General features: G+C 46.8%; 1 protein-coding gene across 7 annotated transcripts in view; it reads right to left on the reverse strand.

Moving 5' to 3' along the window:
* The window catches only part of ATXN2 (ataxin 2), a 43,885-nt gene extending 21,296 nt beyond the window's left edge, over positions 1-22,589 (reverse strand). For 3 of the 7 annotated variants that reach the window (XM_072983350.2, XM_072983348.2, XM_072983347.2), the window contains exons 1-8: positions 22,173-22,589; positions 9,698-9,734; positions 8,488-8,547; positions 7,600-7,671; positions 7,173-7,323; positions 2,370-2,494; positions 1,521-1,612; positions 475-672 (exon numbers count right to left, since the gene is read on the reverse strand). In XM_072983350.2, the coding sequence (XP_072839451.2) occupies positions 475-672; positions 1,521-1,612; positions 2,370-2,494; positions 7,173-7,323; positions 7,600-7,671; positions 8,488-8,547; positions 9,698-9,734; positions 22,173-22,495 (1,058 nt within the window). In that variant the 5' untranslated portion in view covers positions 22,496-22,589. Of the gene's footprint in view, positions 1-474; positions 673-1,520; positions 1,613-2,369; positions 2,495-4,758; positions 4,774-7,172; positions 7,324-7,599; positions 7,672-8,487; positions 8,548-9,697; positions 9,735-14,855; positions 15,745-19,988; positions 22,050-22,172 lie in introns of those variants that run through there. The other 4 variants (XM_072983352.2, XM_072983345.2, XM_078381814.1 and 1 more) reach the window with 3 other exon arrangements.
* Between the last annotated feature and the right edge of the window lie 1,171 nt (positions 22,590-23,760).

A 23,760-nucleotide genomic window follows, 5' to 3' on the forward strand; every position in this document is an offset into this window, starting at 1 on the left:
CGTGGGCCACATGGGGCAGGCAGTCAAAGCGGCATACAACTGTTGGCCTTTAAAATTAGCTTTTTTAAAAAAAAAAATGCCATTTAAGGTTAATACTTGAATTGCCGATAAAGAAGGGTATATTTTACCGCACATCTCTTTGGGGACACTAGTGGGCAGAAAATTGGCATATCCATGTTATACCTAAAATAAGAAATCAACTCAGAAACAAAGAAGGGCAACAATATTCGTCAGTTGGTTAGACTGTTTATAATCGGGGGGGGGGGGGGGAAGAGAGAAGATCAATGACCTGGGGGGGGGGGGAAACGCCACAGGAGGTAACCAAGAATCCGAGACACACGGACGACTACAAAGAAACATACTCCGACAGAGAAGATCTGAAATCCTCGATATGTGAAGGGCTACTTCCAAGCCCTACATAATAAACTCTAACCAGCAACGGGCCGGAGCCCCCTGCTCCTCCTCCATCCATACCTGGGGGCTGCGCCGTGTCCTTCTCGCTCGCTGGCGTTTCTTTGAACCGCCGTGTATTTTTCCTCTTCTGACCGGTCATCATTTTCCAAAGCAGCTCGAGCTTTGTATTGTGCGCTTGATTCGATTTCTTCGGCTAACTGGGTCGCTCTGGCTTCCCGTTTTAAAAATTCTTCCGAGTTGTCCCTTTCTAGGGGTACTCTAAAAGAGAGAGAGAGAGAGAGAGAGAGAGAGAGAGAGAGAGAGAGAGAGAGAGAGAGAGAGAAAAGAGGTGAGACAAAGGGGTGAAGGAGACGGGGAGTCAAAGCCTGGCGTCCTTTCCAGAATCGTACTGACAGAGCGGGTCAAGGGATGAAGTCAGAGCACCTAAGGCGCCAAGGGATGGTTGTTTGTGGTGATGATGACGACGACGATGCAACAGCTTGACTCTGTGTAACGGCAGTTTTCCCACTCAAAAGCCTGCCCACTTTTCCCTTTTGGTCCAGGAACTCCTCTGCTTCTCCATCTCTGATTCTGTGGCTTTAAAGCCAGTCCTCCCATGAAGACCGGCAGGCCCTGGGAGTTATAATTACTGTACCTGCTAAATTACTTTCCAGAAGACACTTAATTATGAAGAATTGGGGGGTGTAATCTGAAACACACTGAGTGGTTCACGGTACAAAAAAAAAGCTTGCTGCGAAGCCACCAGATCGGTAAAATGCCACGTATGAAAGGCAAAAGGAGATTACCAAGGATTCAGATACCAGAACTGGTCTTATTACAGAATAAAACAGGAGAAAGCTCTCTCTGCTCAAACCCCACCACCACCAAAAAGTTCTTCATTCTGACTGATATATATATATATATAAAGGAGATGTGGACCAACTATTCAAGCGGTACAGATTGAAATTGTGACCTCTCACTTTTCAAATATGATGCCTAAGAGATACACATCCACCCACATCTGTTAGATGTCAGTCTCCATCTTTACCAGGTTAGGACCCAGAATCAATATAAAAATCACCAGAATAAATAAATAGGAAAGAATCACAGGACACATTACAACTTACGTATAGGAAGATAAACTGCTGTCATAAGTCGATACTACACCATAGGTTTCTTCATTGTAGCGAAACATGTCATTAGGATCCCATCCGTTGGACTAGAAGGCAAAAAATAAAAAAGGGTGTGTGTTTTTAAATGGCTCACAAGAAAAATGTTTGCTCATGATATTGTATCCCGATAATGATAAATAACAAGCCATTTCATTTGTGGAGAAAACAGCTCTCAAATTTTATTTGGCAGGGGAGAAAACCGAGAATAAAACTGAAATATTTGCAAGACAACAAGAAGAGAGGACTGGAATAGACTAGGACTGGAATAAACATGATTGCACAGATCCCGAAACAGTGAAATATTTCTACAAAAGTGAGCAAGTTCTTAGAGAACCTTTTCTATTCTCACTCCCAAATCCTTTTTAAATTTGCTAAGGATTTAGTTTTGCATCAAGACTGGTTTAAAAGAGAAACCCTTCACTCTGAAGGCACAAGAAGGTTAGCCGAGCAATATTCTGACCAATTTCCATATTCATGAACCTCTGAGCAGAACGTCCCTCCAAGAGGAGGACTACGTAAAAGACCTAGACCAATTTGGTAAGAGAACGGGAGAGGGAAGGGTCCCTCTTAACACGTTCTATGGGGGGCAGAGTGCAAAACCCCCAGAGAATGCCCGGTGACTCAGAGGCTCTTGCTGTGGTTTTCACAAGAACAGGTCTCCTCGCCTGTAACAGTGGTTTCTTTGAAGGGTCACATGTAAACTAAGCTTGCAACCCCACTCTCAAAAGCGAGGACCCACACGCTTGGTCCTCGAGCCGCCCGACCCCCTTCCTTTAATCCCAAACCAAGGGCAGTTCTGCTTACAACGTCGGTTTCTAAAGCTTCAAGTTCATCTGGAGCGATGCCTTCGCCTCCATCCCAGGGTTCAAGATCCTTCTCCTTATGTTCACCATTAACTTTAGCAGTGATGGCAGAATCTGTAAAAGCATCTGCGAGTAAAAAATTAAATTGGGGGAAAGAAGAAAACAACAACAACACAGGTTAAGAAAGGCAGGTCTGTGTGAAACACTGCTGAAGGACATCTGATTTAACTCTGATTTATAACTGTCCAACAGGGAGCTGCCCCCCCCCCGCAGGCCACAACCCATCTTATGCATGCCTAATCTGAACTGAGACCTATTAATTTCAAGGGGCTTTATTTCCAGTTATGTACAAGACTATGAGCTTCAACACCTTGGCAGGGCTCCACCTCCTGCGTAGAGAGGAATTGTCCTCTTTAAAAAAATCATACGGCCACTGGAGATCGCCATACACACACACACAAGGTAGATCCCATGGGGCATTGGTTTAATTCCTTATCAAAGCCTGAATCATGCATTACCCCTGGTTGCAGAAATTCTATGGCAAGAGCATTACATTTCATGCTGGGCGTGGCAAAAGGCAACGTACTGCAACGCCTAATAAAACGGCCACACAAACTCAAAGAGTACAGCTCATGTATGGCTCGTTAAGAGCAAGTGCGACCCAACAGCATAGATGAGCTTAACATGGCGAAATAGTAACATGCGGATTTCCGGATTTTCTCCAAGAGGGACATCTGTGCTGAGTTGCGGTAGGCATTCAATACTGAACTTGTGTGCAAAGGGGTTCTGCAGCGGGCTGTAGACGGAGCAGGTTTAGCAGAAGGTCGAATCAGGATGAATTTCGAAGATTAGCACCTTTATTTCAAAGGGAGGGGCAGGCGATGCTTTTGTCAGACCAGTTAAAAAAACATCAAACCATCTGCATGCTTTTGTGGTTCAAAGTCCACTTCTTCAGGCCAAACGCAAAGGGTGTCTTTTGGACAGCACAGAAAAAAATTAGACATAAATGAGAATCCCCAAAATTCATGGTGGGAGATTGGGCCTGGCTTGTTTCTGAGAGGTGATTAGGAAAAAAAAAAAGCAGACTGCCTTGGAGGTGGCGATTTTTCAAGCGACACCTTAGGCAGCTGTAGACTGGCTACATCTGTGGGCTACCTGTGGGACAGCAGACGCCTATTACCTGGTGTCACTGTTTGAGGAACTGGGGTGTATATCCAATGGAGAAATAGGAACATGGTTTTCTCCAGGAGCCAAATAATGGGATTCTTTTTCACAACAGGTGAGCGAGTGTGGTTTGTGCACGTAGAACTGATCTGGGCCCACTTCCAAAATCAGACGGGAAGTTAAAGGGTTAAAAACCTGACCACCACCACCACCACCCCGGGAGGCAGAGGCTGAGCATTAAAAGGAGGAAGGCTTTAGAGCCGTGTTGGTAGACCTCCAAGCAGCCGGAAAACAGCGGTAGGCTAAAGACCAGGAACATTGTTCCCATTGATAGCTGTTTCTTTCCCAGGAACTATTTATTTATTTATTTTATTTTATTTATATCCCGCCTATCTGGTCGGTTAAGACCACTATTGGAACGCCGATGCAGGGAGCAGCAATTTGGAAGTTTCGCGTTCACACTGCCCAGGCAACATCCCTGATTTAGGCTGAGAGCCGCAAATTACCAGGAATCGCCAATTTGACGGCGTGGATAAATCCTGGTTCAGGTCTGCCTGTTGTACTTCAGGGCAGTGAGCAGGTGTTTAGAAGGATGGCGTCCCTGCCGGGCAACTGGATGGAGAGACGCCTTCGATTTTAGGGATGGACGGAGTCCCCCTTCCCAAAACCCCCAACCCCCTTTTAAAGCTGCATTTGACGGGGAATCCCACAGCAAGGGGTCTTGGGACCTCGCTGTTGCTATAAAAGCCGCCTGTGTGAAAAAAGCGACTGCTTTGGAAACAACTCCCCCCCCAGACCACGTCTGCCACTTGACATGGCCAGAAAGGAGTCCTCCCTTATCCCACTTCAGCTGAGATGCAGAAATACTGGGAGGGAGAAATACATTCTGTCAAAGCTTACTCTTCCCCCTTGCCTGGATCACAAGGAAACACGTTCAAGCTCCTCAGACGTCTTTTTTCGACTTCATGACCTTATTTTGGGTACTCCACGGTGAGTGGGGCAAGGGCGCTAGAGCTGAGGTTTGCAAAGGGCTTAAGTTCCTCTCTCTCCAGAAGACAACTCACTAAAACCCTCTGACGTGCCATTTCACAGCATGCATGCTTTCTCATGGCTGAGAGAGGCAAGCAAAGTTAAAATGCATCCATTACACACTGTCTTTTTTTTTTTTTGTCAAGAGCATTATGCTAGGTCAAGGTGCATAAATAGAAGATGGCCAAATCAATTACCTGTTTCTGAAGGAACTACAACAGACACGGGAAGAGAAAGAAAATAAAAACAAAGTCAGATCACAGCAAGGACGGAGAGAGGCAGGCACTTTACATTCTCTCATCTAGCCAAAAACAACAACGGCCTTGCTAAAAACATTTCTACATGATGCCTTCCTCCTTTCCAAAGTTAACATCCGTGACCACAAAATCCTGGATGGGTTAATCAAATCCTGAGCCTCCCTTTCCTACGCTATGAAGGCACAGGCATAGGTTGGATTTGCAAAACACTCTCTGACCCCCGGCTTGTTCTGCAGAAGTAGGAAACGTGCTGCTCCATAATTCCCACTTGCCACCAGAAACGGCTTTGCTTCTTGGTTTGTCAAGAAAGTCAGGGGAGGACCTGGAGAAAACTAACAGCAGCAGGAGCAGCAGGAAATACCATTAACCTTTATGGGTCTCAATCCAAAACGCCAGGGTAGACACACGAAATCCATTGCTGAATGGACAGTGAACCAAAGCTTATGGAAATCCCACTGATTCAACAGGTTTGTTCTGGCTGCAACTAAGAGTTAGGCCAGGCCCTCATGCATTGTTTGATATGCTGGAAAACTGAAAGCACCATAATGAAATATAACAGATTTCTAGATCAGAGATAGCCCTGGGGTAACGGTGGAAGGAAAACGGAATACTGCTGGGTGGGAAATCAAGGCTACTTAATGAGTCCCCGTTTGGATTCCTGGTCGGGCGGTCCAGCCGCTCAACTGGCACGTCATGAGGAATTCAAGCAAGGAGTTGAAACCACGCTCATTGGCCACTGCGAGTTAGGCCAGTTCTCTTTCACCAGTGTGACTACACGACAGGATCCAGAACATTGCTTCCATTCATGATATGGAGGATCAGCACTCCTCATAATTTACCAACCACAGCCAGCACGGAAGCCTGCTAACCAGGGTGGCCGAGGGGTGGAGGAGATGAAAGCAAAGCACCCTAGACCATAGCGGCATCTCAGTCCTTCAGAACAGTTTCCCCCCCAACTAGAGCCTTCTAGATGCCGAGCTGCCATCATCACATCCACTAATGAGGCTGGCCCTAAGGGCTGGAAGCCAATCCAAAGATTTCAACGGCACATGGTCTGGGAAGGCTATCCAGAACTACAGTCTAGAAGATGGCTGAATGACAATTCTAGAACTTAACACTGTAAATACATACATACAAACAAACACATATATGGTCTTCTTGCCTACCGCTCTTCCTGCCAATATATTATGATTAAAAAAACCCTCAGCAATGTTCACGGGATGACTCGTGTCTGAGGCCAAGAACAGAATCATCCCCTTCCTGACTCTCCAACCTGAATACCAGGTTCAGCTTATCTACACGAAAACAGAAGAGTCAGCTGTCCTGGGCTTTCTGTTCACGGAATCCACGCAATCATAACAGAGGCTCTGCAAATTATAAGAAGCCAAGAGGCTGGCAGGATTCACAGAGTCCTGGCCTCTCCTTTCCAGAGCTCACAGGAGTCAGCCAACCCCATCCCCCACCAGCTCAGAGATACAAGATCTTGAAGAGTGCCTTTGTTTTTACAAAAGAGCTTCCTGTCAAATCAGGCCAAGAACGCCAAAGAGGTTACCTAATAAGAGACCAATATAACACACCTCCTCTTGGCAAGACTGCTCAAGGGTTTCCTCTACAGCTTTCGTGATTCCCAAAGGTAAACTCACGTCAGCATGAGTTCTCCTGAGCTTTAGAGCATTTGTATTATTTTAAAGACAACAGGGGTAAGCCAACTCTAAGGCTATCCAGGGGCACCAGCTCCTCCTTAAAACAGCAGAAAAACGAGGAAACTTTTTTTAAAAATCAAAAGCTTTGCATTACAAGTGTGGAGAGTTGAGTTTGGGGATAATAACTCCCAGGATTCTTGTAGTCCAAGAATAAAAGACTGCATGCCTCTACTTCATATGATGGCATCAATGAAGAGCCACTGTATAATTCTGACTTCAGAACATGCAAGAGAGTCTTTAAAACCACTGCTCCCAATTCAACCTCATGTATGACTCCATCAGATATATTCACCTGCTCAACCACCTGCTGCTTTCCTCCTTTTTGAATCCAGTCTTGCTTTGACCTCCAACGGAGTCTTCCTCTCTATAAATTGCTACCACCAGTTTGCTAAGGATGTCTTCAAAAATCAAAACAAAAGCTGAAAAGACTCCAGAGCCGGAGGAGAACTTTGCCCAAGACCTTAGACGATCTACTGCCAACCAGAAAAAAGCTTTCCTGATCTATACCTACTAGTTTTCTGACTCTAACTAAGATAGCTTTCCACTGACCCTAACACACAAACCAAAAGGCTGAGGTTTTAATAACATATTTAGGAAGTGCAGTTAGTTGTAAAACCTATTCTGACATAAAAGGGGGGAAAATAATCCTACCTCTTCGTGCATAACTGGAATCCATGTCCTTGAAATGCACCATAACAAAATCTGAAGGCTTGAACAAAATCGTTTCTATTATATCTTCTCGTTTCGGCCCCAGACTGGATTCTGCAGTTTTCCGATGAGCTGCGTCAAGGACCAAATCGCACTGAAATAGAGAGAGGGCTTAATTTGCCACAGCACAAAACGTGAATGGGAAAGGTACAGAATTTTTTTTGGTACAACTCAAATATTAGGATCCTTTCAGGCACGTTTAAATGATCAACAAGAACAGAGGAGAATGTCACGTCAAATGTGACATTTGTATGTAGTTGTGCTTTAGGTAAAAACCAGGAAGACTAGGTATCGATCGGCACATATTATTCTGCATCTGAAAGAGTCACAGCAATCAAGAGGATCAAACAAAAAAGTCAACAGCACTTACCTTACAGCTGTAAGTTTTAAAAACTCCTTCATATATAGTTCCATTTTTCACTTGTACTTCACATTTTGAGCCCTGGATGGGGGAGAAAAAGACTGATTAGGAGGTTATCTGGCTGGGGAGTCAGAGGTTAGGAGTTTGATTCCCCCACTGGGCCTCACTGAAAGGGGCCGGACTGGATGGTCCACAGGGTCCCTTCCAGCTCTATATTATTATCATTGTAAGGCAGGGATTAGAAAACAACCTCCCACAGAGCAAAGAAATGCAGCACCAAGCACTTTAAAAAAACTGCACAAAAGCTCTTAATGACAGCTTTCAGGTGGGAACTCCAGCCCTTCCACCCCCACAGCCTCTACAGGGGCTGACACTGTCTGTCCCATTTTTCTGACTGCTCACATTTTAACTCAGAGGGGGAACCCTTCCTTGGCTTCCCCCAAAAGTGGCCACATCCACTTTCCCTGAGACACCACAGTTTGGCCATTTCTCAGGGTTTGTGGGGCTCCCGACGGCCACCTTCATTTTATTAAAAAGGTTGAAATGCCTGTGCAAAGGTTTAGCTGTTGACAGGAAGAGGCTGTTGTGGAAGAAGGTGGCCACGGACCTCTTCTGAAACTGAGCTTAGCCCATGGCCTGAAAAATATAGAGGTTTCCAGCTCCTGTCTTAAAGTTCAGTTTTAAGTGTGAAGACTGGAAGTTTCCGTTTAGCCTCAGGAAGAGGAAGTCACAGAACGAAATATTCTGCCAACCCCAGAAAGGAAGAGACAGGGCACAAATGAAAATGTTGTCAGAAACAGGGATTTCCTAGAAATAAGCCACGCTAAACCACTAAGCATCTCTCCTCCGCGGTTGTGAAGTGAAGTTGGCTCAAAGAAAGATTTGGGGGTAACTTACGACGACCGAGGTGAGTATATGAACCATTCGCATGTTTGCGTATATGCCTTGAAAAGAAATCTGGAAAAGAACAGAAGGAAAAGTCTCAGAAGACATCAGAATCTGAGCACACCACAAAACTGCAGATTAAATTTGGGGGACAAGGGTGAGATTGGCGATGACTGGAATCCCTTGAAATCGCCCACCTTGTGCTTTTACCGCTTGCATGTTACTCACTTCAGAAGTCATGTTAAGCTTCCTACTGATTTAATAAGCAACAGGTAAAGGTTAAAAGCTCCAGATTCCCAGAAAGACAATGATAAGCAATCCAGATTTTACTTGAATGTTTAAGAGCAAAGCACAGATCGGGTGGACACGTCCAGAGAAGCTATCTGCGAATAAACCCCAAATCTATAGATTTCCAGACAGGTTTTGATCTGCAACTTATGCTCTTTGTCCAAGACACCTGGATGTTCTTCTGATGTGCTACGGACACGGCACAAAATCAGGATGCCACCCGCCTCCTGAGGACCGCGAACAGGACCCCCGCTTGACAGATTCCACACAATGTGACTGTGATCCTAGCAGCACATTTCGAAAGGAAAAACCTGAATGGATTTTTACAACGTCACTAGGGTTCATCCAGTCCCATTCCTGCAAATGAACCTACACCCTCTGTCTTTGATTCCTGTCCGGGTAGCTGTATACAGGCTGAAACGTCACTCCAGTAACGACGGCTTTTGATGGGCTGGCACATGGGGACATGTAGCGAAGACAGAACCTCAAAACCGGAGCCTGTCTCCATTTTCCCGTCTACTTTATGCTTCTGAGCCACAGAGGGAGAAAAATGAACACCCCATCATCGTTTGGACGACTGATCAGCTGGACGTCCTCTTGTCTCTGCTGTTCCCCACTGCCCGGGTGTGATCTTGCCCTGTCTACATTGAAGTACATTAGGTTTGTGACATCATCCATTAACCAAAGCAAGTAAACTAGGAGGTAACTAGGGTCAGGGTGCATTAAGGCCATCTGTTTGCTTATTTTGATTTTTTAAAAAGACATTTTTGTGGAATGACAATAATCAGTTCAGTTTCTTTATGCATTCCTTGCAACAAATGGATTAAACAATTAGACAAACCTATGTTAATTACATTTATATGTCTCACGCAGCAGATCATCACTCTACATATATCAAAGAAGCAACGTAGAAAATACTAAAAGATTTACGTACCATCGGTTGAGGTGGCCCTTTGCCACTGTTGCGGCCTCTGAAATGAAAAAGAGCAGACGACATTAAACTTTTTAAGAAAAACATTTTAGGGAGATTTCTGAAATCTAACTTTCCGCAAGAGATTAGAATCCTCACTGCGCGGGCCCAGAAACAGGCCGGCAGGAGAGGTGGTTCCTTTCAGTTTCTCAGCATTGAACACTTAAAAAGAATCAATGCCAATGCTAGCAGGTTTTACATTTCTCCCTTGAACTGCACAGCTCTGAGAAGCACAGTTTTGGTTATATTAAAAAATAAATAAATACATGATAGTTATTTAATCTAATAATAGTCCTCTGGCCACCCAGAATCCCAAAGAGAAGGTACAGAGAAGATTCTCTATGCTGCAGAAGAGAGCCATCATGGACATAACTTCTCTCTCTCTCTCTCTCTCTCTCTCTCTCTCTCTCTCCCCCCCCCCCCCCGGCTCTCTCTCATCTGTTTGTGCTTTGTGGTTACTTTTCTCAGGCCCAAGAGTTATACAATACATGGATTTGCTTTGTTGAAGGGAGAAGTGTATATGTCTTTCACTAAGAGGAGCGCAACAGGCCTAGCATGTTTGCCAGTATATCAATTCCAGTCAGAAGTAATAGGAATCTCAGAAATGTTAATGTTCTTCCACTGAGGAGGGAAGCGAAGTGAATCACAGAACCACAGCACTGTAGAGCTGAAAAGTACCCCAAAGGGTCACCAATCCCACCCCTTACCAAAGCGGGAAACCCACAGCTAAACCCCACTGGCAGCAGGCCAGCCAACTAAACAGAGGTAATACCTTCAGTGAAGCAGAGTCCATTCCACTGTCAGATCAATTGTACGGTTAAAATTCTTCCTAATACTTAGGAAAATCTCCTGTCCTTACCGTTTGAATGCATTATTTCCGGTCCTACCTTCTGAATTGACAGAAAAGCAGCTGGCCCCATCTTCCACAGCGTTTAGGATAAGCTACAACCTAAACGTGTGGCCAAAAGTAATTTGCCCTGGCATATGATCAGAAGAACAACAGACGTCTCCGAATGCGTTTGTAGCACTCATTACACCTGCTGAAATTCTAGAAGGACTTCACTAGAAAAAAAGAACACTCTTTGAAGGTCAAAAAACCCAACTAAACCCAAACGGCCATCAGAAGCCCAAATGCCTCTACAAAGCAACCTGTCCAATACAGTTCACTGTGAGCTTGGCAAAACAGAAATCTCATTTTTACAGCATGGAAAAGGGATTTTGAGACCATTTTAGTAACAAAACTATCAGGCCAGTCCTTCCCCTGAACATTGACAAGCTGAATGCTTACTAAGAAATCCATCTGGCTTTTTACAGCACCCACTGCTACCTTAAAACATATCTAGAAACCCAAGCCATTTTTGCTTAACTAGGCAGATGTCCATATACAAACACGTAGCTAAATGTGCAAAAATATGGACTATCTTTTACGACACTTATTTTTCTCCTTTATTGATCTCTATGCAACATCTTTAAAGCACTGAACTACAACCATTCATTTAATAAAAAAAAACTTATGATGCTGCACAACATCTCAAATACCTATCTAAAAATTAGATTTATGAGAAATTAACCATCTACACATGAGTCTGCATGCACAGCAGCCCTGTGTTATTGGAGAAGTAGTGCAATATTTAAGGCTTGGTAATTAATACAGCACACCCTCTTTTAATTCAAACACAATCTTTCTCCCACAGGAAAACCCACAGCTACCTGAATGGGACAAATGCCACCCCAAGTAGACATTGTCTAGAGGGGCGGGGGTAAAAAATCTAATTAATAAATAAACAAACAAACAAACAAACAAATGCACAACACGACCTTCTTTAAGGTTCCAGTACCTCAAAGGACCCATTGACCTTGAGGGGAAAAAAGTTCTTGTTTCAAAGCATCAGGTCAAAAATGCCTGTATTTTGAATGCTAAAAGATTAGCTGTGCTTGCTTCACTTACACTGTACTATTTTTCAAACTGAGAATTCTGAATCAGAATTCTGATGGTGTGAAGACTAAGTGGAACTGCAGGTTTTGTGTGTGATGATGATGACCACGTTCCTATTTTTGTTTTTAATCCCCTCCCTCTCCACTACTGAAGAAAGGAAGAGGAGAGGAGGGGTGTCACTTGGGCATATCCATCCAGTTCATGCTTACATCAGAGCAAGGGATAGTGAATAAAATTTGACTTGCATCGGAGTAGTCATACCACAGGCACTTAGGCTGTTACACATATGCACTTTTAAAGAGACAGCCATTTAAACATCCCTCACAACTTTAAACTTGCCCGATCTGAATCTACAGTTGCACCATATACTTTGCACGGCGAATTAACTATTTAAGCTATATAGCGCATGCCGAGAAATCAAAATGGAAAAACAAAGCTGCCAAAAATGTTCCAACCCCCCCCCCCACATCTATGCATGCACTATCTATTTACCTTGCAACCGGAGCAAACGGCACTGCTTCCTAAAAGGTGGACGGGGATGACCACCACGCTTTCCTTTCCACCACTGAGAAAGGACTGCCTGCTCAAGGCTAAAGCTCGGTCCTCAAGGCCTCCATCTTGGCCCGAGAAACGCTTCGTATTGTCCAAAACCATGCCGAGCAGAGGCAAGGATCACACGAACCTGGCGACCACAGAAGCTTTTAAGTTTTGTTATGCCAAGGGGCCCTTCTCGCCTGCTCCCTCCCACAGAAAGAGGGAAGGCTGGGGATGCACATTCCACAAGCAACTGCTCCATGTTCTGGAAGTCACACTCTGGGCCCCCCGTACATCTGCTCCTACCTGTCGCCCTTCCCACGTGTTTGTTTCTGATCTGTTTCAGATGGCCACCCCTGAATTGTGCTTAAAACTGAGTATTAACATCACCCGTCTAAATTAAGCATTGCAACTGACGCGGCTCAACCTTACGATTCCGGGATTAGCGGCAGATTTCTGCAAACGGCCTTTCCTTGATGTTTATCTCCCCCCCACACCCCAGCAAAATGCCGCTGCATCCAAGAAACGACAGCGCCGCTCACGGCACTGTCGTAAAAATTCCCTCACGCTTTGGCCTATGTGCAAATTAGTCGCTTCCCTTCAAGTCTGTTCAAGTGCGACGAGATGAAGAGGCCTTCTGAAGAGGCCTCAATGAGCCTCCTCTCATGTGGAGGCCAAACAAACCACGAAAGGGTTAAGCCAACTGCCTAGCCTCATATACGAATACACTAAAACTCTGACCCCACGTGGAAACCACCACCACCCCCTTATACACAAGGCTACGAGGTCCTGAAGCTACAGAAAGCACTCCCCAAAAACAGCCACAGGCCTCTGCAACTGAACCCAGCTCAGCCTTACAATATAAAGGAAAGCTAGCTGTAAAAGCTTTGCCTAGCAAAAGGAAGAGTTTGGTATTTCTCCATTCTCATGCAGAAGACTGACCAGGAACCTCTTATGAACCGGCAGGGCAGTTGAAGGGCAGCCAACCCCCCCCCTCGGGACAGGCCGAGTGACCCCCTGCAGTTGACCTTAGCTGCAGGCAATCCAGCAGCTTCTACCATCATGGCCCGGGATCTCTATGATCTGTATGTTGGTCACCCTGGAATGCAACTGGAGGTTACCCAGGGATCCCCAAAAGCTCTCGTCGCCCTGAGAGTGAAAAGGCCTACCCTGCAGCAGCAAACTCCCAAATCCTGGACACCTCCTCCTCCTCCTCCTCCTCCTCTCTGGCCGGCTGGCAAAGCTCTCTTCAAAAATGGCCATTAAAAAACGGCACAGCAGGTGAGCCCGGAAGGCCTCCAGTGGGCAGCCAGGTGTTGCACCAGAAGTGGCGCTTCCAAAACATGCTGTGGATGGGTGCCCTCCTCTGAGGCAGAAAGGCTTAAAGCCTTCTGCCTCGACTAATCAGCTTGTTTTACTCCTGGCCAGCTAGGCTTCCCCGAACAAATTGGTTCTCGTTCAGAGCTGTTCTAGAATTACAAACTTTGTTTTCTTACAATGCGTTGACAACCATGCCCTCGCGCCGAAGATTTCAACAAGCTCTCCTTCCTCTACCTCTACAGGCACACGGGCGTGGCGGGAAACCCAGCGTGGTATATCCAAGGCTGGCAGGACGCATGGCAGGGGCTCAGGCTACTTAAGGGAACCCAAGCCCAGTCCCGGGCCAGAAGGGGTGGTGTTAGCAACCCTAGCCAGGGCTCTAAATAAACCGATTTCTGTGTAAACAGAGAGGCACCAAAAAAACATGTTCTGCAATGCTTCTAGCACAAAAAGGCCCAGAGAAGGCCGGCTCAAACACCATGTAAGACATAATTATCATGTCCTTCCCTGTTTTAAAAAGAAGCCATTTGAATCCATTACTGATGTGGCATTAAAATGCGCCAATGGCTTCTGGTGAACCCTGTGAAATGAGCAACTCGGGGAATATATATATTTTGCTGCCTGTATCTCAAGATCTCCTTTCCAGAAGCTTCGAGCAGCACTGCCATCACAACAATGCAAAGGGTATGGGGCTTACCTAAGGTTTATTCAGGCCGTTTCAAAAGCTAAACGTGGACCAAAGAGAATTTCCCCATCAAAAGGCAGTTACCCTGCCCTGAATCCAGAAGAAACGCCGATGTCTGGCCTCGCAGCGTTACATTACTCGCACTTTCCCTGGAAATAAGCACTATCGATTTAACTGAGGTTACCTTCAAAGTAAGTGCACAGCTTTATCAAGAAATGCACTGGCATTGCCTCTGCACACACTCCGTAGAGACTTTCGAACACTGGAAAAATGAATTTACTGAAATTCCGTCTCCTACCACATGATTCAAGGCCGCCTGCGAGCTTTCAGTGACTGCTGCACAGGGCCTTCATTCAGGCCCGCTTTAAAGGACTAGGATTTGGTTTAAAAGTCTGACAAATCATGAAAACAGTGTAGCAGTTTTTAGTTAAATCAAGGCCTGCCTTGTCGGGGGGGGGGGGGGGAGCCATAACCCTGGCATTGTTCTTCAGTTCCAGCTCATACTTTCTATCTATTAGACTTCTTAGAGAAATCTGTATAGGAATTCTTTGAATACCAGCTTTAGAAAATCCTCCCTCTCCAGTCACTATCTTCTTTCTGATGGGGAGGGGGGGGCTCAGGCAGACGTCATAGAGTAATGTTAATACCTGAACAGTCTCATGCAGAAGCGTGCAATTTTTCCAGCTCTTTCACAGATGTCTGTCTACTCTAGTCCTTCTTGTAAAAAGGGAATACTGTTTTCCTAAATTAAAAAAAAAAACATATACAGTACTGTAAAGACCTTTTAAAAGACTAGGTAACGACATCTATGATGACATTATATATTTACAAAGTCTTCATCATTCTGGACCTGGATATTCCACAAACCTGTTCCTCTCGATTGATTTGGACCGCTCAAGGGCCCTGCCCTGGGCTCCACAACTTCCACAGAAGTAATAATGGGTTGCGATTTCTATTTCACCAAGATTCATGCCTGGGTTCAAGTAACGTCTCTTTACGATATGCAGAATTGTTTTTATTTCATGAAAATAAATTTTCTATTTTGAGCTGTTTTATTTTGTTGCAGGTTTTATGAACCATTCAGGAGTTTTATTTTTGTGAAGAACAAAGGCATTATAAACAAACAAGAATGCTGATACATTTGGCAAGTGTATCGGCATTCTTGTTTGCTGGGAGGATACTTTTTCACCCATGACAGCTTTTGTGAATGATCACCAGGATCCTTCGGGTATATTTAAACTTCGGAAACACTGTCACGGACTCCCCTCCCCTTTTTTTTTGCATTTCCTGATGTTTGACCCACTGTTTACTATCTCTGCCTTCCCACATGTCTCTTACAGCAGATACGTGCCACGGATCTCAGTCTAACCCACTGAAGTTCACCTCCTCACACATCCCACAGCCTTTAACTTCAGCGCTTTTTTGCTGGAGCAGAATAACATGCATAGCCTTCTGTGATTTATTTTGTTTGCTATTTTCCCTCTCCAAAGGCGTGATTTGCTGCTGTTGCTGCTTCTTTTGTATCACTTAAGTGATTGCTCAGAAGGGCCTGCCCACTTCTGATTAGGGGGAACAGGTCTAATTACGTCTCTGCTCCTTCTTACCTGGGGCAAAGACAGACCACCAGTGCTCTGCCTTCCTACTTTCAGGAAATCGGTGGCATTCAAAGGATAGGTAACGACCATGTCCTTCATGTGAGCTCATGTATTTTCGTGCGTGTAGCGATGGGGGGGGTTTACGATGGGGCAACTGCTCGCTAGCACCCTGTCTGTAGTACAACTGGATCTAGTCCACATACCACTAGCCAACCAACAGCTCAGCTCCTTCACTATCAGTCTTCAAAACGCTTGCTGTGAAAAAACTAAACAGAATGAGAATGGAATCAAAATGGTCACAGAACAATTTCAGAAAGGACCTGCTTCCGTCCTTGCAAAAGGATAAGGCAAAGACTCTAACCCTACGGAACAGCAGCAAAACCCCTGTTTTGATTCAACAACGGAATGAAAAAGAGGCATTTTTAGTCACCACTATGATGTACGTCCTAAGAGGCACCTTGCAGCTTCATGTCAAATTAGCTAACTGGCCCATCCAGTTCAGGATTGCCTACACAGACCCCAGCAATGGGGAATAGAGTGAATTTCACATTCTCTTTTTTTATTGTGGGGGGGGGTTTGCTCTGGGACAGGGTAGCTTGCCCAGGATGACACAGGCCGGCTTTTCTCTTACGAAGCATATCAGGGAATCGAGAACGCTTGACCTCTGGCTCTACATACCAGGTACACAACTCACTGAACTATCCGGATGTGCAGCTCACACTATTATTACTATTATTATTAGCCTAGCAAGGGGAGACAAGGAATCGCTGATGGTCTCTGGCTATCAGACTGCCGCCTAAACATGCAAGGCTGATTTATGTCCTCCCGAGGGGGGGGGGGTAATGGGTCAGAGAAGTAGGCACAAAGAAGTGAGTGGGCTGGGGTAAGGAGCAAAGACTCTCACCCGTCTCCTGGTGTCCACCGGCATCTAAGCAAGTGACCAAGCTCAAAATACATCAGGCCTTTGCTGGAAGGACGGCAAAGTTAAGCGCCCAGCTTAACTTTGCGAACGTAACCTATACAGCTGCTCTAGTAGCTCTCTGGGTAGAGAGAATTTTGTACCATCCCCTTGCTACAAAATATGCACTACCCCAGGGTGGATAAAAATCAATGACCTAATTTGGGCTTCTGTTTTTTTTTTTTTTTTTTTTTTTTGAACCATGAATTAAATCAGTTTGATTTAAATCAAATCCACCTGGTCAGGTTTTACTTCAGGCGAGCAAATTTTAATGCTGGCAATCCCTAAGTCTTTAAGCGCCTTTCTGCTTGAGAGAACTTACAGGGTTTCTGGCCCATGTTTTGAGGGAAAGGTTAACAGGGTGAGTGCAGGTATGGCCTTTCTCTGCCACCACAGCAGACGAGAATATGTTCACCCAGTCTTTCCTGCGGGATGCTCTGCCTCACCTAATTAAACTAGCGTTGTAATGTGAATAACAGATATTTAAGGGCTGATGAGCAGTAGACACCGGCCTTGATAGTCCTCTCTCTCTCTAGAAGGGAGCTTGAGATGAGAACAAGGCCAACCATGGTTAAGATTAAGATTGATCGGCACCTCATCAGGACTCAGAACAGAGGTAGAGAGAAGGCCTGCTTCAGAAGCCCAAATTGGGAAGGGGGGCTTCACTCCTCTCGCCATTCAACTAGCCCACCAACAGCGTTTTCATTATGGGAATTATTTCCCTTTCTCACTTAAAAGCATATTTGAGACAGACCAGCTTAAACTATTAAAAGAAATTTTTTATCAAATTGGCACTTAAAAGGTAAATGGAAGTGAAAGGAAAACAAGCTACGTACCTCTGTGGCAATCCTGTCTAGCTCATAAAGCCCTACTCTAAAGGGCACCAAAATTTCAACAGGAGCCACCACAGCAAACTAGTCCTGCCCTTTGATAATATTCCTTTCTATTTTTCTTTGTCAGTTGCCCAAAGTTTTTTAACTTCACAACTGTACAGAGGACCGACCGCTCAAAGGTGAGTGCCACGGAATTCAATTAAGTGTACAGAGGACTGCAGCTATGCTTGCAAGCCTATGTGTGCTTACCAGGGGATCTAGCCTTACTCAACCCTGTGGGACTTCCCCTGGATTTCGCAGGCTACATAAAGCATACCAGTATTCAGCACGCCACTGGCAAAAGGAAACCTCAGGCAGAAATTCACTGGTGCAGGAGAAAAAGCTATGAAAAATAAGGATATTCTGCATTTTAAAGTTAATTCATTCACCTTGGGTTCTGTGTACTGCGCCCCAACTATTTCCAGGCACAGGTGCTTTGTATTATGGGGTGCCATTCTTAGAATCACTGGAAACTCTACAGGGATGCATTTGTATAGGGAAATGGACACAAAAAGCAGTCAAACCCTGATCAAAATATCAATATATACAGCCCCCCTTATATGTTACCCCACTGAGACTTACAACCAATAGGATTACAAATTGATATATTTAATATCCCACTTTTAGAAAGATGTGCACAAACCTCCCTTCTTCACCACTTTACCTTCACAGCTAACTTGAATGACTGGTTCAAGGTCACCTAGTGAGTTTCACAGGCCAGAGTGAGGTGAACCTACCAGTCTCTGGAATCTCAGGCCAGCTCTCTAATCACTGGACTCCACTGCCTCTCCTATTATTACCTTGTACAGCGTGGCAGGGGATATGCAAAGACAGGGAGGTCGTGGTCTAGCCACAGCAACCAGGACCAACATTGGAAGTGAGGATTCTGGGTTCACAAGGCAAAGTCTTAAACACCAAGCTAACCATATACAGCTCAGATGCTCCTCTGTGCAGTTTATAGCGCTGGCCTTCACCAGCAAGCCGGTCCGCCTGCCGCCCCTCCACAACATATATTTAAAAGCAACCTAATCCTACTGGTTCCCACAGAGCTTTCCCTTGACACTTCCATTTTCAGCACATCTACTGGTAAGCAAGGACAAGCAATTTCTGTAGCAACGCCTCAAGAACACGGCTGGACAGCCCGAAAAACCTACAACCGATTTCTGCAGGCCTTGTTCCCAAATGAGCGTTCTTCACAGAATATATTTAGCCATTCACCGACACAATGCACGCATCTCTGTTAAAAGAAACAAACAAAAAACGGCGGTGAGAGAACCTAAGACCTGCAAGAGCGTTAAATGCAGCTGCATCTAGGCAACACTCGTTGTTTATACGATATTGTGAATGACTTGGTCCTAAATATTACTGCTTCCTGCAAGCATACCATTTTAAATCAATAAAAGAAAAACGGGCATTACGGCCTACGCACCTCGTACAATACTGCACAACTAAATTAGAAATGAAGCGGTCTTTAAACATTTTGAGAAACATTCCTGTTAAGAGGAGTTTTCTTTACTAAAATCTCTGCCATTCTGAATAAACAAACATTGACGTTCAAAGTCACCCTACAAAAATACCTTTCAGTCTCGCTGCTGGTAAGATTTAACTCCCTCGACACGCTTGCAGGCCAAGGGTTAAATCTCTTTGCCAAGAGGGGTTTGTTTCAGGAGGGAGGGGGGGAAAGAGGCTGCTGAATCCTTTTGGTGCTGAGGAGAAGGCCTAACCAGAACGCAGGGCCCATTGTCTGTATTTCGGGGTGGGGAGAAAAATCTTAAGGCACAAAGAGATAAAATGGTCACTCTGCAGCAAGAACAGCAAGCGGACTCCGGAGGCCTGCTCTCAGCCGGTACTCTGAAGTGCCCTCTCTGTGTACTCTCCATTTCCTCACCAACAATCCTTAAAGCCCACCCTCACCCCCACCCCAAAAGCTTCTCGCACACAAGAGCCAAGGGGAAAGGATCTGCTCAGAGACCTCGTCTGTCTCCTGAAACTTTCGCTGATCATGTCCTCCTCTTCTGCGCATGCTGCCCCCGGGGCCTGGGCATTCTCTGTTGGAGCCGCAGCCTTGGGGAAAAAGGGCCTCACGGCGGTTGCAGCTCCAACGCCAGGCCGCCCTGCGCCTTTTCCGGCAGTCTCTATCGTCCGTGCTTCTCCCCCCCCTCCGCCTCCCCAGATTTATCCCCCCAAAATGCCAGGGGGGGCCATCCTCAAATCTCCGCTGCCCTTCCCCGCGACACCACCACCCTCCAGCAATGCCGAGGCGTCCCTTCCCCACTCCAAAGGCCTCCTATGCCAGCCGGCTATACCGCCCTCCCCCCCCTCCTTTGCTTCGCTTCCCCTTTCCTCCATTACCACCTTCACCCAAATGCGGTATTCTCCTTCCTTCCTTCAGCCCATGCTCAACATGGGAGACCACAGCAGCGTCTTCTTCTTCTTCGGCAATCTCTCCTCACAACGGGGGGGGGGGGAATCTCCCTCCCACCAGGCGTTCTGCCCTCTGGCCCAATACCGGTTGCTGCATGTGGGCATCCTCCGCGCACAGAGCCCAGCCCGGCCCGCCAGGAGGAGGGGCGGCCCGCATTTCCTCTCTGAAAGGATGCCGAAGATTAGAAAGCCTCCTCTTCAACCCCATAAAAATACCTGTTATTCCAGGTCAACGTCAGGTGGTGCTTACACCCCATATTTAAGAAACTTACGGGTGTTTTTTCTTAAAGAGGCTTCTCATTCATCACAGAGGCTGATGCCTCATTGACAGCTCCCTTTTCCAAAGCGAGCTGCCGATTCCCAGGTGCTCCCAAGTAATAAGCAACGCCCCCCCCTTCCCCACCTGATCCTTATTCGCAAATGCCATCTTCCTTCCTTCAATTAACATGGGGGGGCAGCCACCTCCCCACAAACCATGCTGGATCAGCATGTGGGTTCCTCTTGCAATTCTGATAAAGGAAGAGGGGGTGGGCCAGGATCCACTGCCTGTGCAGATAGGTATCATTTTAGACAACAGGAGTCCCCTGCAATTTTTCTCCAGGCCCCACCAACCCTTCTAAATCTTCCTAATACATCTCATTCCCTCCGATTCCTTATAGAAAGCAGAATACAAATACTGTACAAATATCATTACTTGGGCGAGACTTCCCTCCACCGCCATCCGACAGCTGGCAATAAGCCTCCTTTCCACCTCTTTGCCAAAATCTGCACACCACGTAAGATCAGAGGGACGTAATGGACAAAAACAATAACAAGAGTAATAACAGGAACGAGCACCTTGCATGAGGCCCACGCATCTCTCTCGGGCCTTCTCTCCTGGATGAGAAGCCAACTGCAGACCCTCTCCCATCACCCCCTACCCACATTGACACTCAGGGAAGGAAGCCTGAGGCTGCTACACCCCCCCCCCGAACCTCAACCCAGTCTTTCTATTCCTTAATAAAAGAACTGTTATTACCTTGAGTGGCAGCAGCAGTAATATTTGACACTGAAAATGGTCTTTGCACTTGTTGTGCAGGACCTCAGGCATAATTTTATATCTATCTATAATTATATATATATATATAAATATTAAATATTATTTATTTATTGGGATTTTGGATATAGACAGATAGATATAAAGACATACACACACACGCACAGAGAGAGAGAGAGAGGACCCCATATATAACATACGATATAGATTTAAATCTGCCTCAGATCCTGCACTATACTTTGCACAGGACCCCAATAAATTACACACATATAATTTATTGGGGATCCTTGCAGCTCTTCTCACTCTTTCCCGAACTCCACACCTTGCCATCTCACCCCCCCTCCAGGATAGATAGATAGATAGATAGATAGATAGATAGATAGATAGATAGATAGATAGATAGATAGATAGATAGATAGATAGATAGATAGATAGATAGATAGATAGATAGATAGATCGATCTCTTGAGGCAACACACACAAAAACGTTCATAAACATTTGATAAAAATAACATAATCAGTGTGGGGTTTGGGGAGAGGGAAAGGACCCCAATGGAGGTGGATGAGGGTTAGGGTCATACCCTCTTCCCCACCGTCTGTCTGTCTGTCTCTCTCACTCAAGAGAGAGCGAGAGTACAGTATATTTATATCTATTTATATAGATATAGATAGATATTATCTTTGGTCTTTTGACCTCCAGCGGGGGGGGGGGGGGAGAGAAACGCCAGTCAGGCCTTCATAACATAAACAAACAGGCCTTGAAGGGAGGGGGGGGGAGAAAACATGGGAGATATCCTTAAAGCCCTCTTTCTAGGGAAGGATTTGGGCTGAGGGAGGGAGGGAGTTGTGTGGGGGGGGGGAAGAACCCCCGCCAAGGCCCTGTCCTTTTTTATCTCCTTCTCTTCCCCCCCTTCCCGCTTCCTGATTTCCTTCCTTTCTTCGTGCCTTTTTCTGCCCCCCCCACAAATATATATATAAAGACACCCTCCCCTCGGCCCCTCAAGGACCCCTCCACCAAAAATAAAGAATAAAAGCTTTTTTTCCCTCCCCCCCCCTCCCTTGAGGCCCTTTTCTCCCCACCTGCCCAGCGCGGGCCTTCCTCCTCCTCCTCCTCCTCCCAAGGCCGGGCTCCCCGAAGGGCCTCCCGAAGGGCCTCCGCCGGCGGGCTTGCGGCTCCCTCCGGCCGACGACGACGACGGGGACGGCCCGGGTGGCAGAGGCGGCGGCGTCTGAGGCGAAGGCGGAGAAGGCTGGAGCTGGGGCTGAGGAGGAGAAGGAGGCGTCGTGGTGGTGGTGGTGGTGGTGGTGGTGGCCGGAGGCGTCGTGGCTGAGGCTGAGGCGGCGGCGGGGGTCCCTCCTGAGGCGGCCGAGACGGGGCTGTGAGGCGAAGGCTGGAGGGCCATGGCCGGCCGAGGGAAGGGGAGGGCAAGGGAAGGGAAGGGAAGGGCGGCCGGCTCTCCCTCCCTCCTCCTCCTCCTCCTCCTCCGCTCCCGTCAGGCAAGAGGTGGGGAGGGGGGGGGCGATGGCGGTGCTCCGGCCCGGCCTCCTCCTCCTCCTCCTCCTCCTCCTCTCAGAAGGCAGGCAGGCGAGCGAGCGAGCGAGAAGGCGGCCCCTGTGAGGAGGGCAGACCCAGGCCGGAGTCCGGGAGGGAGAGAAGGAGGGACGGCCCTGAAAGGCGGGGGGGGGGAGAGGCCCTTTTCTCTCTCTTTCTCTCTCTTTTTCTCGCCTTCCCTCCTTCCCCTCCGGAGCCCCGGCACCCTTGAGGCGGGGAGGCGTCGGGCCTGCCTGCCTTTCCTGCCTGCCTTTCGGGCCTCCCGGCCGAGGCTGAGGCGAGGGACGGGGAAAAGGGAGAAGCCGCGAGTGTGTTTCCCCCCCCTCCACACACACACACAAACACACCCCTTCCAGGGCCGGGGCTCCCCCTCTCTCCCCTCAGGGAAAGCGCCGGCCCGGAGGAGGAGGAAGAAGGGGGGAAAAGGGGGGAGAATGTCTTGTGGGGGGGAGAGAGAGAGAAAAGAAAGAGGGACACCCCCCCCCGCGCTTTCTTTCTTTCTTTCTTTTTCTCTCCCCTCAAGGCGAGCGGAGGGTCTTCTTGGCGGGAAAAAAAAAGGGGGCGCAAAGGCGGGCAAGTCCGTTCCCGCGTCAAGTCCGGAAGGTCGTCCTTTTGGAGGGTGTGTGTGTGTGGTGATGATGATGATGGTGGTGGTGGTTTTCAGGCCTTCCTGGCCCCTCTCCCCAGGCCGCCAAGAGGGCCCCTGGCCATGTGCAGAGTACGCGGCCCGGCTTGCCCCTGACGCCGGAGCCGCAAAACACACACAAAGGGCTTTTCCTGCGGGGGGGGGTATGTTGTGCGGGTTTTCAAAGTGAATTCTCACACGAGGAAGACACGTGTCACACCTTTAGCAGGGGCATGTGTGAATCTCTTGTGCTGCAGACGTGTAGGAAATACACGCATATACACTCATGTAGAACATGCATATTATGTGTGTACTATATATATGTACATGCATGTATATGTATATACGTTTTTATATATACGTATATATATATACACACACACATATATATACATATAAAGTATATATACACATACACACACTTTTGTATATGTTTGTGTCTATATATATGTAGATGTATGTGAGTACCTGTATGTGTACGTGTGCACGTG

The sequence above is a fragment of the Pogona vitticeps genome, chromosome 14, assembly GCF_051106095.1.
Source record: "Pogona vitticeps strain Pit_001003342236 chromosome 14, PviZW2.1, whole genome shotgun sequence".
Classification (NCBI taxonomy): domain Eukaryota; kingdom Metazoa; phylum Chordata; class Lepidosauria; order Squamata; family Agamidae; genus Pogona; species Pogona vitticeps.